General features: G+C 42.2%; 1 protein-coding gene across 1 annotated transcript in view; it reads left to right on the top strand.

Moving 5' to 3' along the window:
• The first annotated feature begins 228 nt into the window (after positions 1-228).
• The window catches only part of ZSWIM6 (zinc finger SWIM-type containing 6), a 107,874-nt gene continuing 93,600 nt past the window's right edge, over positions 229-14,502 (top strand). The window contains exon 1 of the mRNA XM_059492956.1: positions 229-742. Coding sequence (XP_059348939.1) covers positions 229-742 — 514 coding nt within the window. The remainder of the gene's footprint in view (positions 743-14,502) is intronic.

Genomic DNA, 14,502 nt, shown 5'->3' with positions numbered 1-14,502 from the left:
CACGCCACCCCTTCGCTCTTCCCTCTCCCCCGCCGCTCTATTTACGTTGTGACGCCGATTTGCATAAGACCCCGCCCCCCACAGCCGGCGAGACCAATCGGCCCCGCCCTCTTCGCCACATTAGGGCAGAGGGGGCGTGTCCCCGGGGGCTCGCGGGCCCTCGCTGCCTTCCTGGAGCCATTTATAGGGTACAGCCACTTCCGCTGTCGGCTTAGAAGCGGCGCGATCATGGCGGAGCGCGGTCAGCTCCCCCACCCCGCCAAGCGCCTCTGCTGCAGACCCGGCTATGGCTCGGGCTGCAGGCCGGGGCAGCGGGCGGGCGGCTCCGGGCCCGGCGGCGGCGCTCTCTGCGCCGGACCCTCCTCCGCAGCTGCCGCCGCCGCCCTGGGGCTGCTGCCGCTCGGCAAGACTCAGAGCCCCGAGTCCCTGCTGGACATTGCAGCTCGCAAGGTGGCGGAGAAGTGGCCCTTCCAGCGGGTGGAGGAGCGGTTCGAACGGATCCCGGAGCCGGTGCAACGGAGGATCGTCTACTGGTCCTTCCCCCGCAGCGAAAGGGAGATCTGTATGTACTCCTCGTTCAACACCGGCGCCGAGGATCCCGCCGCCGGTCCCGGAGGCGCCGCTGCGCCTGGCGGGGCTATGGACGCCGCCGCCGCCGCTGCCGCCGATGAGAACCGGCTGCCCTTCCGCAGGGGCATCGCTCTGCTCGACGGCGGCTGCGTCGATAACGTCCTGCAAGTCGGTGAGTCACCGGCCGGTTCCGCTCCCGGGCCAGGCCTCCGCCGCTCGGGGCCGCGGGTCTCCCCTGCGTGTCACCCCCTTGCCGTCCCTCTCTCTCCGCTCCAGCTCACCGCCTGCGGCCCGGCCCGTGCGAGCCCTTCACTCCCCGGCTGTACCGTGGGCCGGGCAACTTCCTCCGCCGGTCTCCTCCCCCTCGTGCCCGGGACGCGCAGTGGCTCCCTGCCTCCGTGACACGGACACGGCTCCCGCCTGTCCCTTTAACTCGCAGCCCCACACCGCGCCGTGTCCGCTCCCGGTAATCCAGCCAGTGTAATCCCGTTTGGTTTTGCCCTCCTACCAGCGTCCACCCGCGGTAATCCGGGTCATCGCTTTTCCTCGAGCCACAATAGCGAGGAGATGCCGCCCCCCTCCATCCCGAGGGGGACCGCCGGTGGAAATGAATCAGCAGAAGGGCGGCCGGCGGGGGAAGGGGGGGGCGGGATGCGCCGCCGTCCAGAATAAAGACATAAAAGCGGTGCGAGACCCCGGCAGCGGGAGTGCGGGGGGGATCCGCGAACAAAGGCATTTCTAGGGCAGCGGCGACGAGCCGGAGGGAGGGGGCGCGATTCGCCCCGCCGGGGGTGGTATGCCTGGGGGCTTGCTTTAGGATGAACGGCTTCGTGACAAGGGGGGGGAAAGAGAAGCTCTTCCTCCTACTGAAACAATACCCCCCTCCTCTTCATCACCCCCGGCCCAGCCGCCTGCCGCTGTTCTTCATCCGCTGCGGGCTCCCTTGGTTAACTCCTCCCTGCCAGTGTTTAAAGGGCTGCAGAGGTGGGTATTCCCCCACTTTTGTGGGGGCTGTCTGCCGGGGGCGGCTCCCCTTCCATTCCTTGAATGAAAGAGGAGCCGCCCCCGGCAGATAGTCCCCTCCGCCGGTGGTGATGCTCTTTGTGCGACCCGGCCACTTTGTTCTCATTTTCATGTTTATTTGCGGGGGTTTTTTTCTTTTTTTTTTTTTTTTTTTTTTTTTTCTTTTTGTTTCCCCTCTCTCAGTTTTCTGTCGTTTCCCCTTCTCCTCCCCTTAAAAGGGGAAGACAGACAAAAGAGGCTGCTGCTCGCCTTTTGTTGACGGCGGCGGCTCGGTGTGTGTGTTTGTGTGTGTGTGGGGCGCCGGGATTCCCTCCTTCGCACTTCCCCAAAACCTTGGTGCTGCCTGCTGCGGGTTTGACTTGGCGGGCACCTTGCAAATGTGCTATCAGGTTTTTTTTTTTTCCGAAGGGAAGATGTGACCCTGCTCTTAGGCTCACTACCCCTCTCTTTTGCCTAGGGAGATGTTCTTTTGTTTTTTAATTTATTTTTTTTTTAAATCAAGTTGATTTTAAATTTAATCTTTTGACTTTCTCTTTCTAAGGGGTCTGAGGTGCATTTGTGGTTTCTCAGAACTGGCAGAACCAGAAGTAGGGCTTTTTTAGTTTGGTTGGCAGTGCTGAGATTTTTTTCCCCTTTTGCTTGCACTTGATTCTGTTTGCAAGCGATTAGGAATGACAGGAGTGCACGTAGGGAGGGTTTCTTGGCTGATTGCATTTAAGCCAGGAATTCACTGTGAAAATAAAGCCAAGGGGCAATAAATAAAAAATGCAATCTTCTCTAGGAGGCAGACACCCAGCTTACTTTCAGCAGTGGAATAGGCCTCAGTGAGTAGTTGTGAAAGAAAAAAGTAACTTTTTGTGTGTCTTCAAAGGGGAAGGCATTGAGTAATGTTGGCAAGGGTCAGTATGTAGAAAGAACATATGCATGAATACAATTTAAGTGTTGACTACCTTTTCTGGAACCTTTAAATGCATTTCAAACAAATACTGTACCTGTTGCTGAAAATACATTTGCTTTGTTGTATTCCCCCCACTCCCAACCTTATATGAGCCTCCTTTGAAATTCTTGCAAAAGTAGTAGTGGAAACTGGTGAAATGAAAGATGTCAGTTGTTTTGACAGAGGCCTTTGGTGAGGGAGTTGTGGAGGACTTGGGTAGGTCCTGCTGTAGGAGAGTTCTTGTGTAGTTTGGGTAGGTAGCTGTGTCATTAAGACCGGGGTCTTGCTGACAAGATATTCCTAGTGAAGCAGAAGGGTGCAGCTGTTAAAAGCAATTCTGCTCTAGAGTGAGTTATGTTGGGCAGAGAATAGAACTGGTTCCATATAATACAGCAGAATATGTAGCGTTGATGAAAACTTAGAATTAAGTTTATGTAAGTCTATGTTTAGTGACCATATAAATGTGAACTTATGTTCTTTGCAGTGTGAGTAATGGAAACTCTGTAAATGTTTATTGTTGAACTATGGAAAAGTGCAGTTATTGGACAAAATACATTTTATTACAAATCAGTTCTAACAGCCTTACTTGTAACCTGAAGTATTACTGTAAACAGGGAATAGGGGACTTGATTTGAGAGACGCATAAATTTTGGTTCAGTGGTAGTTAAATGGCACCATTTGCTTCTGAATTTTACGTTTTAAGTTTTTCAGTATAGCCATGAATAAACATTCTTACTATTTTATCATGGTAAATAATCTTAAGCAGGAAGATTTCCCAAACCTTATATCAAAAGTTTGCTAAAAATCTTCATGTGATACTCCTTCACGCCCACCAACTTAGTCTCTTGTGTGTTATCTTGTTGTAAAGAAAATCCTAAATAAAATGAAGATGGTCTAGTGATACACAAATGTACACATATCTGCAAATGTAGGTGATATTAGTGATACACACAAATAACCTTCTTGGTAATCAGGCAGTAAGGTTGTTCGCTAGCCTATTTTGTAGTTTATTGGTACTGTCCTAGCATAATAATTAGCATCACTTAATTTTGAAAGGCTTTTCTCCAAAGAGGATGGCTTCAGAATTCAATTTGCATCTAACTTATTGATGCATTTATATCTTTTTGATATATTTCAACTGGACATGAAAGTTTTTCTTCCTTAGTATATTTCAAAAGAGCCAGAAAGTGCAAGTTCCTGAAGCAAGCCTTCCCAACTACATTTACCCTGCCTATGTTTAACTCACTTAAAACCAAGTATTTTTAGTAAAAATTAAAGTTTAAATAAGAAAGCACTTTGTGAGTAAATACAACAATCTGGAAGGAAAATTAGAAATTGACTGTTTCATTTGGCCAAATTTTGAAAATGCCAGGAGCAAGCAGACAGTTTTAGGTGGTGAAGTGTATATTTGGTTTCTGAGGTTAGTCCCGAATTAGTACACAGTACCGTATTGTCGTCAGAGCTGTGGCTGTCAAGGTTAGAAGAGGTGCGATCCCTCAATAGCACAGCTGACCTGGCGAGAGCCCTTAATGCAGCTATTCTAGGAGAAGAAATAAACCCCTGTGCCTCAGCTGGTATGACTCTCGCTTGGGGAAAGTTGCCTTGGCTGTAGTGCTGTAAAACTCAGCTTCACTGCTGCAGCCACATTAGAAGTACTTGAAAATTTTTTGATTTGTCATACAAGTACTCTGTCTGTTGGTAATTTGAGGTAGGTTTGTCTTTGTTGCGTAGACCCTGCTTGCTCACACAGGCCTTTCTTAAAGGAGTTAGAGCCCTTTCCATGGTAGCATAAGGCTCTGTGACTGTGGTAAGTCATGCTTTTAGGTATGAATGGCAAGGGAGTGAGATGGAGGGAGGGGACTCCTAGGGAAGGAAAATACAAAGAATTCATTGACTGGCAGTTGCCACAGCTCTAGAATATGATGTTAATATTATAAGATAGAAGGCTGCCTTGTCTGTGGAAGGAGGTTCAGCTGAAGAGCATCATTAGCTTGGAGCTGCAGGATCATGTTTTGGAAGCTCCTCAGGGATACCTGGTTGGGGGATGTAACCAAAATACTTCTTGGAGAAAAGCAAAGTAAAATTTCTCCTTTCTTAAATTGTGGTTGAAGGTCACTGATGTTTCTTTAATTTGTTCTTAAGTTAAAGACTGGAGATTGGTTTCCTTTCAAAACCAGGAGAAGCCTTTTTTTTCACCAGGAGCAAGACAAGGTTTTAGAAGACCAAATTGGTGGCTGCATGTAATTCTGGTGGAATCTGTATTGTAGTCAGCAGATTTCAGATCCTTTTGGTGGACAATGACTTGAGATAAATTTTGGTTCTTCCTAGCCATCTTTACTGAAAAAAAAACCCAACCCCAAAACTTTCTGAAATGGCAGAGCAAGTAAAACAAAAGTAATGTCTCTTCTTTTGTCTTCTTTTGGGACTCAGCTGTTTGAGTGCAGTGGTATAACATGAAACACTGTTTTTTTTTTTTTTCTTGTGGTAGAACCATACCAAATATTTTGTTTGCAAAGATGACACAAATGTTGTACTGTGCTGTGAGTTGAACTGCGACTTTTAGCAGATATGGTGATCCTCACTGGTGCGTGCAATATATATGTAGTTGTTGTGTAGGACAGATGTATTTAGTAAAAGGATTTACTTAATGAGAGTAATACCGAGTTATGTGACAAACCTATGAATTGTCATTAGCAGCAGTGAAGGCACTGTGTTTAGTATTAACTTTTTGCCCTGTGATACCAAATTGTTCTGGTATGGGTAGTGAACTTTTTCCAAGGGGAAAAGGTTGTGTTAAATTCTGTCTATTTGAAGAGGAGGGTTTTGTGTGCTGACATGCTGAAGGAGCAATCATGTTCAACTTAGGGGGTTTGGTTAGGAATGTATGAGTAAAACAAGTAATCCAGAATTTGTTAATACAGTATTGTGGTATGGGCGTAAACAAATGATGTCTGACTTTTTGCCTTTTTTTGACTTAGTTCCAAGCCTAGAGAGTCTTGTGCAAATGCCTTCATCAATTCCAGTTTCAGTTTGCTCTAAGAAATAACTACTGCTATTTCTAAGTTCCAGAACAGAAACTAGTAAGCTATTTTTTAAATGGTTCTTCCTGAAAGGGAGACATCTAATGAATTCTAGTATCCTTGTAGGATTTGGAATGCAATGCATTAATTGGTGAATATGTAAGCTATTTTCTGTGTGTGTGCTCTAATACAGTATCATTTACCTTGAATAATTTCTTTGAATACCCTGAAAAAAAAAGATAGAGCTAAAGAAGCAAAAAAAAAAAAAAGCTGTCTTTCAAGACCAGATGGCTAAAAGTGGAAAAGCTTTGTAAATCAGCTCCTGCATTTAATTCAGGCTTTCTAAAAATATCTTTCCTTGATTTCAAGAGAGTGTAAGTATTTTAAGGTGATTTCAAGATAGAAAAATAAATCTTGTATGTATTATCTTCCTATGTAACTGTGAATAGTAGGATACATGTAATTGGGCAATGTCAGTAGTACTATAGAATTCATTTATTTTTTAAGGAAAGTAATTGCTCATCACTTGCCATCACAAGTTTTAAATGGAGAATTCTTCTTTTATACAGGAGTGTTGTATTTGGTTCATGTAACAAAATTTTTCATTGTGTGTTTTAAGTCAGTGTTCATGTTTCTAATATTCTCTTTTCCACTTAATTTCAAGGCTTTCCTCACTTCCAAAAAAACAATTTTCATTTTCAAAACTGGCATTCCTTTTAGAAGGTGATTCCATCTTTGTGTATGATCTGATCCTTTGGTATGTAGCAATGTTTGAATTTGAGCCACTTGTCATGCCAGCAGTTGATGCCTGCATTTACTCTCTGGCCCTGTGTGCTAACTTTCAGAAGTGAACTATTAATTAAATGCAAAATCTGTGTGTGACAGAGGGCTATTTAAAAGTCAGCATCAGATAAACTGATTTCCTTAAAAATAATTTCCTGGTTGCTGCGTTTTGCTGTATCATTTCCTTTTATGAATGAACCTGTTAAAATCAAATCATTACTTAAGACTCTGGTCAAGTTCTAATTAAAAAAATTCAAGTGAAAAAAATTTAGTAAGCTGTCAGGTGCAGTTTTTACTGTTGAAGGATGAACTGTAGTAGATGGCATGCTCTTACATATGTCTGCATGAGTTCAATTTAAGTGTCACCTGCTGTCTGAGTAATCCAGTGATGTCAAGATAATGTGTCAAGTTTTGTAGTAGTGTAAATATGCGTGCAAAGTTTAGGAAAGCTGTTTACATTCCTTAACTTGCTTTCTCTTTAGCTTATTTTCTTGAGGGGTAAGGGAGGAGAATTTACTGCATCTTTAAAAAACCCAAAAGCCAAGTCAAAGAAGGACCACACTATTTTAACTGACAGAAGGTATCCTAATTTATGAATATGCTGTCTGTGACGTGAACTAATTTGAAATCCTAAGAAGCTTTCATGTGCGGCAAGGATGCAGATTTAATGTGAATTCAGGTTGCCTGGAATGCAGTCAGCCTGACAGCACGTGAACACTTGAGTGCTGTCCAACAACTGCACTTGTTCTGAGAGATCTGTCTTCTTGAACTTCCAGTTTTTGCTGTTGGTTTACTGTGCAAGACGATGTACGTAAGCATTCTCAGCTGGGTATATGTGCAGCCCTTGACGTGGTTTCATAACCTTCCGTGACCTGGATCATTGGCAGTGTTGTCTGGTGCTGTACACTGGTTTGCATTCTCCTTCCAGCTACGTGCCAATTACCGTGATTTATGTGATGGCCTTGTGGCACATTACCCTGCTGTCCTCTGAAGCAGCAACATGCATCCAGTCTTTGTTGCCTTGGCCGTGCTGTGGAGGGCCAGGAAGTCTGGAAAAGCTGAGATATAAATCACCATCTTAAAATAGATGTTTTCTGACTGAATTCTGCAAATGTGCAAACAGACTGGAGGAGCCTTCTAATAGTAACTACAGTGTAGAGAATTCCTTTATGGTTAAGACAGAACTGATAAAAGGCCTGCTGTAAGAGCTGAGTGGGCATACAAAAGACTTTTTCTGATGTGACACAATTCAGTATAGACTAAAAGAGTCTCCTAATGTGGAATTTATACCAACATCACCTCTGAAAAGTGAAAACCAAATATTCAAAGAGGGCAGACTTCAGCAGTGTTTAAAATATATTTTAAAGTTGTGATGCACATCATTACATGCTTAAAAAAAAGAGTGTATTTTTTTATTTGTGGCTTTCAAGGTTTTCTTTATTTTTTACTGTAAGTGTGCATTCCTCTTTGCAAGTGAGTGTATTTGACAGTCTAAATATGTGGAAGTTTTGCTTTGGAAATGCAAGGGCAATGGCTGAGAAAGTCTGATGCTAATTGGAAGGATGCAGTAAAACCTGTCAATAAATTTAAATCTGCACTAGTAGATCTAACTGATCAGATAAATAGGAAACTTATGTACTGAATTAATGTTCTAAAAATTCAAGTGATTTACCTTTTATTGTAGTTTATTTAACAATCCACCTCTTTACATAAGTCATCTTTCATAGGTAATTGGTGTCAGAGCTTTAATACATTTTGGCATCATTGGAACAGTAATGGTGGAAATGGCATAAGAGGTAAGATATTTCACAGACGTACATGTTAATAGATATTTTTGTGTCTTTTTTACTTTATTTTTTCACAAAAGTTAATTGCTTTCAATAGTTGATTATTTTAAAGGCCTGAAAAATCAGCTGTTGCGTAGCTGTAGGACTTCTAAGAAATGAGACACTTTGTATGTGTGCCAAATTTAGCTGCTAACTGGTTATTGACAGCCGACAGTAATGCACTGACAGTGCAGGAACTATGCAGGAATTGTGCAGCTGACTACAATATTTAATTTACACTGACTAATGAAATGAAAAACATTAAACCATCAAGGCACTTAAAACTGGATAAACCCGTACAGAATGTTACAAATGTACAGCCTGTAACAGAGTAGACGATGAAGTTTGCATGTATTCTAAGTATTTAAGTGTTTGTAAGCTTGTGTTAAAAGCTTGTCTTTGGGTTAAAGGCTGCAGCAGTGGCTTTCAGATTTGTTTCTGTATGTTTAGAGTTTGACTCTTCCTTTTGTGCTAGTGGCCTGCCTTCTTTCTGCATAGGAATGTTCAACTATGTGTGCAAGGCAGCGCAAACTTTTAAAACTCACACACTTCAGCTTCTAGCTTGCCCTTGTCAAAAGTGGCTCCTGAGCTTTATTATTAGTTCTTAATTTCTGCATTCAGCTTTTATATTTTGACTAGGCTGAAGTGCATGGAGCACAGATCCATATTCAGTGATTAATGATGGGATTGATATGTTTGTCAGTAGTATAAATATATACAGGTAGTGTGATCTTCAGAGTTTCATATGCTTGATGGTTGGTCCTTTCTTTGACTTATGTGCAACTGTGGCTGTGAAAGGATAGTAGATAAAATCTGTGTTAAGAATTCATTAACACATACACTTACAGATAATCTTGGGATCTTCTGGAAAATGTGAGGAAATCAGTTTAATGGAGAACTGTATTGTAAGTTGTTGGTTGCTTCCAAAGCAGCTGCGTCAGATTTTGCTTCAGCTATTGGTGGAATACAATGCAGTGTTTTGGGAGGGTGGAAGGTAGTCTTATAAAACACTCATTTGCATATGTACAAAGCTGGATTTAGTGATCATGCTTACTGGATTAAACATGACTGGATCTTCTTTAGGACAATTCTGCAGAGTCTACTGATTTTAAAAGTTCAAGAACAGAGAAAAGTCAGTAGTCTAAATGAATTGTTGAATATATTAGCTCAAGAAAAAGAAAAAAAAAAACAGAACACATTTATTCTGAAATACTGTTATTACCAGTGACAACTGGCTGTGCTGCTGCTGTGGTACATGCAAAATGAGTCTCAGTTCTTCCATTGATTTAGATCGTAAACTGAGACCTTGCAAACTGTCTACAGTTAGTGTCTTGGGGATAAAATATCAAGTACGTTATGTTCTGTTTCTGGGTTTAGTATAGCTATATTATACAGAAGCCCAAAACTTCAATTTTACTTCCTCCACAGCAGGGGGTTGAGGATGACATAAAATGCATGGCTGTTTTTTATCTTTTTGTTATTGCAAGCTGTGATATGTGAGTGCACCATCATGCAGCTTTCCTTGTCAAATATGAATATGCATGAATTAATAGAGGTGACTTCAGCTCAATGTGCTAATGCACGAATGGTAGGCAATGACTAGGACTGGGACATGATGTAACACATGCTGTGAAAGTCTGATGGGATCAGGAAGCTGAGAAAAAAATTGTTAGTCCTGTGTATAAATTTTAGAAGCAGCATACCACTTAGTTTTACTGAGAGTTTGGGTGATCAATTTTTAAACTGTCATGTATTCTGGCAGTAGTTTACAGATTTGATTTCTAGGTAATTTTGTACGTGATAAATGTAAATGACTGTTTGGTAGCAGGGAGCAAAGATGTGTTTAGGAGTAAACAAGAGTTTGCTTTATTAAATAATACATGCTTGAGGAGGAGAAAGGGGATAAAATGCTGAGTAAAATGCTTCATAGATGAGAGGCCAAGAAGAGAAGTGGGGAAGTGGTACTTAATGAGATAATACAGAGGTCAAAGATATCACTAGATATCTGATGAGGTATATTTAGGGAGGATCTAGTCTAAATAACTCTTCCCTCTATATGATCTACTTTTAATGAGTGTTAGCAAATGCATGGAATCTGATAGACTTTTTCCTACAAAATGAAACGCAGCTTTCAAGATGGAAAATGGGTTAGCAGACAGTAACTTAGCTGTTTTGTAGCTTTTGAAATTGTAAAACAGTTTTAAGTTATGAAGTGGGTGTCCTCTCACTCTTTCCAACATTTTGTTCCAGTTTCAGTTTTATAAACAAGATGTATTGGGTGCACAAAGGTAATGCTCTGATTTTTCAGATAATGGTGACTTTGTGTTTGAAGGGTGTTTGTCAGATTTTACTTCAGCAGAAGCTGTTTCTGTTCAGTAATGATGGAAGCTTGGCCAGCGGTATAACAAACCCGTTGACTCTGTTTTGTAGAACTGTTTCAAAGAGATTTTTTCATAGCATTGATTATTTCATTCACTATAAGCTGTTTCCAAATTGTAGCTTAATTCTCCAGAATAGACATTAAATGGCTTAGTTTTAAAACACTGTATATTGCAAAAAGAGACTAGTTTTCTTATTTTGGTCCCCTGCCCCCTGTAATGAGTATTTATGGTACCCAGATTGTGAAAACCAGATTTTATTTTTTTTATCCCAGAACCTATATATTGTCCTGACCTGGGAAAGGGAGTGCAGACAAGAATCTGATGAAGAGTGATACACAGTTCATTGGACAGTTCTTCAGACAAAAGTAGGAAAGGGAAAGAGGAAGACAACTGTTAGAGTTGCTGCAGTGGTGATGAGAAAGACTAGAGAAGTTTTTCCTGCAGATAAGAGGCCATATGGAATGCAAACTTAAAATTGGTAGGGGTATAAGATAAGTGGCAAAGACTAAAAACATAGGACGGATCTGAGTATTGTAATCTCAGTACCAAAGAGATCCAAAGTCTTGTACTTAAAAGAAAGGACTTGTGTCTGCTCAGCAGGACAAAGAAGGGTGCTGCTGTTGTCAGAAAGCTGAATATTCCTAGTATGTAGAATATGCTTAAGGGAGCAAGATGTCAGTAAGATCAAAGCTGCTCCTTCCTGATACTCAAGGTGTGAAATGATAGCTAGTGAAATGTTAGAATGGATGAGTGGAAAGATGTGAATCATGGGTATGTGCTTCAGTGAATCCTGTCTGTTTTGAGGTCCATCTTCCCCTCCCTCATTGAATAACAAAAGGAAGTTAAGAAGTAGAGATCAGATGTTGAGAAACATCTGAAAGGCGGAAGCAGAGGAAGATGACTGAGCAATGAGACACTAAGCTGTGAAAGGAAGTAAAAGGAGAAGCACAAAAATCTATAAAAGTTGAAATTTCTGGGAGGGCAATCAACATTTTGTGGAAGTGCTGAAAGGTTCAGGAACCCTGAATCCAGAAGACATTACCACTGGGGACTATGGTGAGAGCCATCCCAGTGTGATGCACTGCATTGGAACCAGCATAGCCCCAATGGTGGAACCACATTCCAGGCAAGGGCCTTGGTGTACTCAGTGACTTCTTGTGGGAGCCAAGAGGGTGATGTGGGACAATATGGTGTGATATAATGAAAGCACCTCAGGCAAAAGTTAAAGGATGAGTGAGGTGGGAGAATCAGCAGCACTGGAGTGTAAGAAGTGTCTGTATATTAGCCTGGCATACGTGTAGCTTGATTGGTAGGCATGAGGGGTTTTGTACAGCTATGTTTTGTTCCAGGAGCCCAGGAGGTATAAGCATGTCGTGCAGCCTTGGTGAGACAGTAAGTGTCCTGAACCTGGGGATTGGGCTGTGTGGTGTTTGTAGATGACCAAGTTGAGAGCAGATCCATTTGTATTGTAGTTGGTGCTAGTTTGAGTTTTCAGAAGCATAGTGGGGATGCGATATTTGTACAGTGGGCTGGAGGTGGGACTGCTGCAGAAGGAGCCTGCAATTTAATCTTCCATGAATAGTTGGGTACAAATAATGCGAGTCAGCAGCAGCATGTTCAATGCAGTCTTGTTTTCTGTAGAGCACGCTGCCCTCACACCATACTCTCTGCATTGACCAGCTCCTTTTGGACAGGTGAAAGCAACTTTGGTCAGCTGCTTTCTGTCAGGAGTGGGTATATTTGCAAGCAAGGCGCTCTTGCGATGTTTGTGGGCAGTATGTACTGTAGGTGCCTAACAGTGGTGTCCAGTGTGGCGGTGACAACTTGCAGGCCCTGATGTGTGCAGCAGCCTAGGGCCTCCACTGACTTGAGCAATGCATGTCAGCTATTTGTAGGGTCTTGTACCATCCTGCAAAACCTGTGTAGATGTTGCGTGCTGAACAAGGGCTATGGTAGATAGTTTCTGGTCTTCTTAAATATGGATTTCTAGTGCAACGGCCGGCCTGATGTCTATCTTTTTCTTAAGGCTGGTAACCTTAGGTTGCCTGACAAAGGTTATAAGTGATGAAGGCCTTAGACTGACAGAAGTTGTAACTATATTTCCAGTTATTCCTTTTCTTAGGGAGGGAGCATATTCCTGGTTGACCAAGCCTGCTGCCCTAAAGAATGCTGCTGATACGGAAGCACAGTGTGGCTGTGAGCATGGGAATTCTCCAAGAGCCTGTTCCAGCAGCCTTGCAATCTCTTGTCACTCAGTGAACTCCTCCAAGGACAGACTACAAAACAGGTCTATCAAAATAATTGTTTTCCATGGTGAAATACTTGTCATGAATACTGTAAATGAAAGAACTGACTCATTTGCGGAGCCATGACTCATTTACTTCTCTGTGCCTCATTGTGTAACTCTTAGAACAGAAAAGGCACATTACTGTGCTTATAAACTTGTATTTTGGAAAGCTTTTGTGTGATTGCCATTTGTGAACTTCACCCACTGTGATGACCACTGTGTTATTCACCCTGCAGTTATGTCATTGTTTTAGGCTGGCTTAAATGCAGGCTGCTGTTAAAGGAACACTGCAGTTCTCAAACTTTCAGCTTGTGCTAGGACTTGTGGAGCTGTATGGTGAGCCAGACGACTGGCCTGCTTACAAATGCAGCTCTTGCTTGGTGAGTTTTACCTGATTTATAGGCCAACAAAATGCTACTCTTGATGCCAGGGAGAGAAGATTGCACAAGGGGGCACTGAGAAAGTTAGGGCTCCTTTCTGTGTCAGTTACACTTAGATTGGTCTAAAGTGGACATGAAGCTGTAATTGCTGCCTGGGGAGAAGGAGGTAGGTGCTGTGTTTGGGAGTTCAGCTGTGGCAAAAGGCAGCCTGTTTGTTTCAGAGCTACCAAGACAGGCCTTTCCTGAGCTCAGGTGCTGTGTTTGACATATATAAGTGAGCCATCTTCCATATCACTTCATCCACAGTGGTCTTTTTTTGTTTGGGTTTTTTTTTTTTTTTTTTTTTTGTTTGTTTGTTTTTTTTGTGGCATAAAACGTTGGCTAAGTGATGAGTATCCCTCCCATACTCCATCAGTGGTTTAAAAAAAAAGCCAGATAAATGTTTACTTTAGGAGTACAGGAAAGGGGAAGGAAATACCTAACAATTTAGTCCAATTGTGCAAATTCATATCTGTCTATATTTGCACAGCTGTTGCAAAAGGTACTTTTTGCTTTCAAAGTTCATACATTTCTTCTTCTTTTGTGGCAGTGTTGAACTTCAGCATACTTATAACGTAGACTTTTGAAGTAATTTTTCTCCTTATTGTGCAGTTGTTTGGTGTCCAAATTGTGTGGTTTGTGTTTATTTTCATCATAGCTGTTGACCTGTTTATGTGTGGTTTGTGTTTATTTTCATCATAGCTGTTGACCTGTTTATTTTCATTGTAGCTGTTGCTAAAATGTTCACAGCTTTTTGTGTGACTAGACCTGCTGAGCCAACATAACTAAGAATGAGAAGTTTCTTTGCTTCTTGAACTTTCATCTGTTGCTACTTGAAGTTGCAGGTTGTGGAAGGGTAGCAGAGACTTTGGGTGTCCGGCATGGTCTTTTTTTTACTGGTAGTAATGCTTGAGAAAGAATTGATGGAGCCCAGTGTGGAGATTTCAAGCAGAGTTTGTAGCGCTGGCTTGTAGGTGAGAGAAAGCCTTACTGCTTGTAAAATAAGTACTTTTGGTACAGGTTTACTGAGTGTCTGAAATAGCTTTGTGGTGTTCCAGTATCATTACTACTTCCCCAAGTAGAACATTAATTGAGCATAATGGTGCTTTTGTATAACTTCTCTAGCATGGAAATTAAATGACCGACAGCTGCTTTGAGAAGTGAGGTGTGTTTACTGAAATGATCTGTTTTCAGGACTCCAAGTCAATGTGTGGTCTATTCCAGATGGAACTAACTAATGCAGAGCTTTGTTTGTC

The sequence above is a fragment of the Ammospiza nelsoni genome, chromosome Z (genome assembly GCF_027579445.1).
Source record: "Ammospiza nelsoni isolate bAmmNel1 chromosome Z, bAmmNel1.pri, whole genome shotgun sequence".
In the NCBI taxonomy this organism is placed as follows: domain Eukaryota; kingdom Metazoa; phylum Chordata; class Aves; order Passeriformes; family Passerellidae; genus Ammospiza; species Ammospiza nelsoni.
This window is presented reverse-complemented; position numbering and strand designations above follow the sequence as displayed.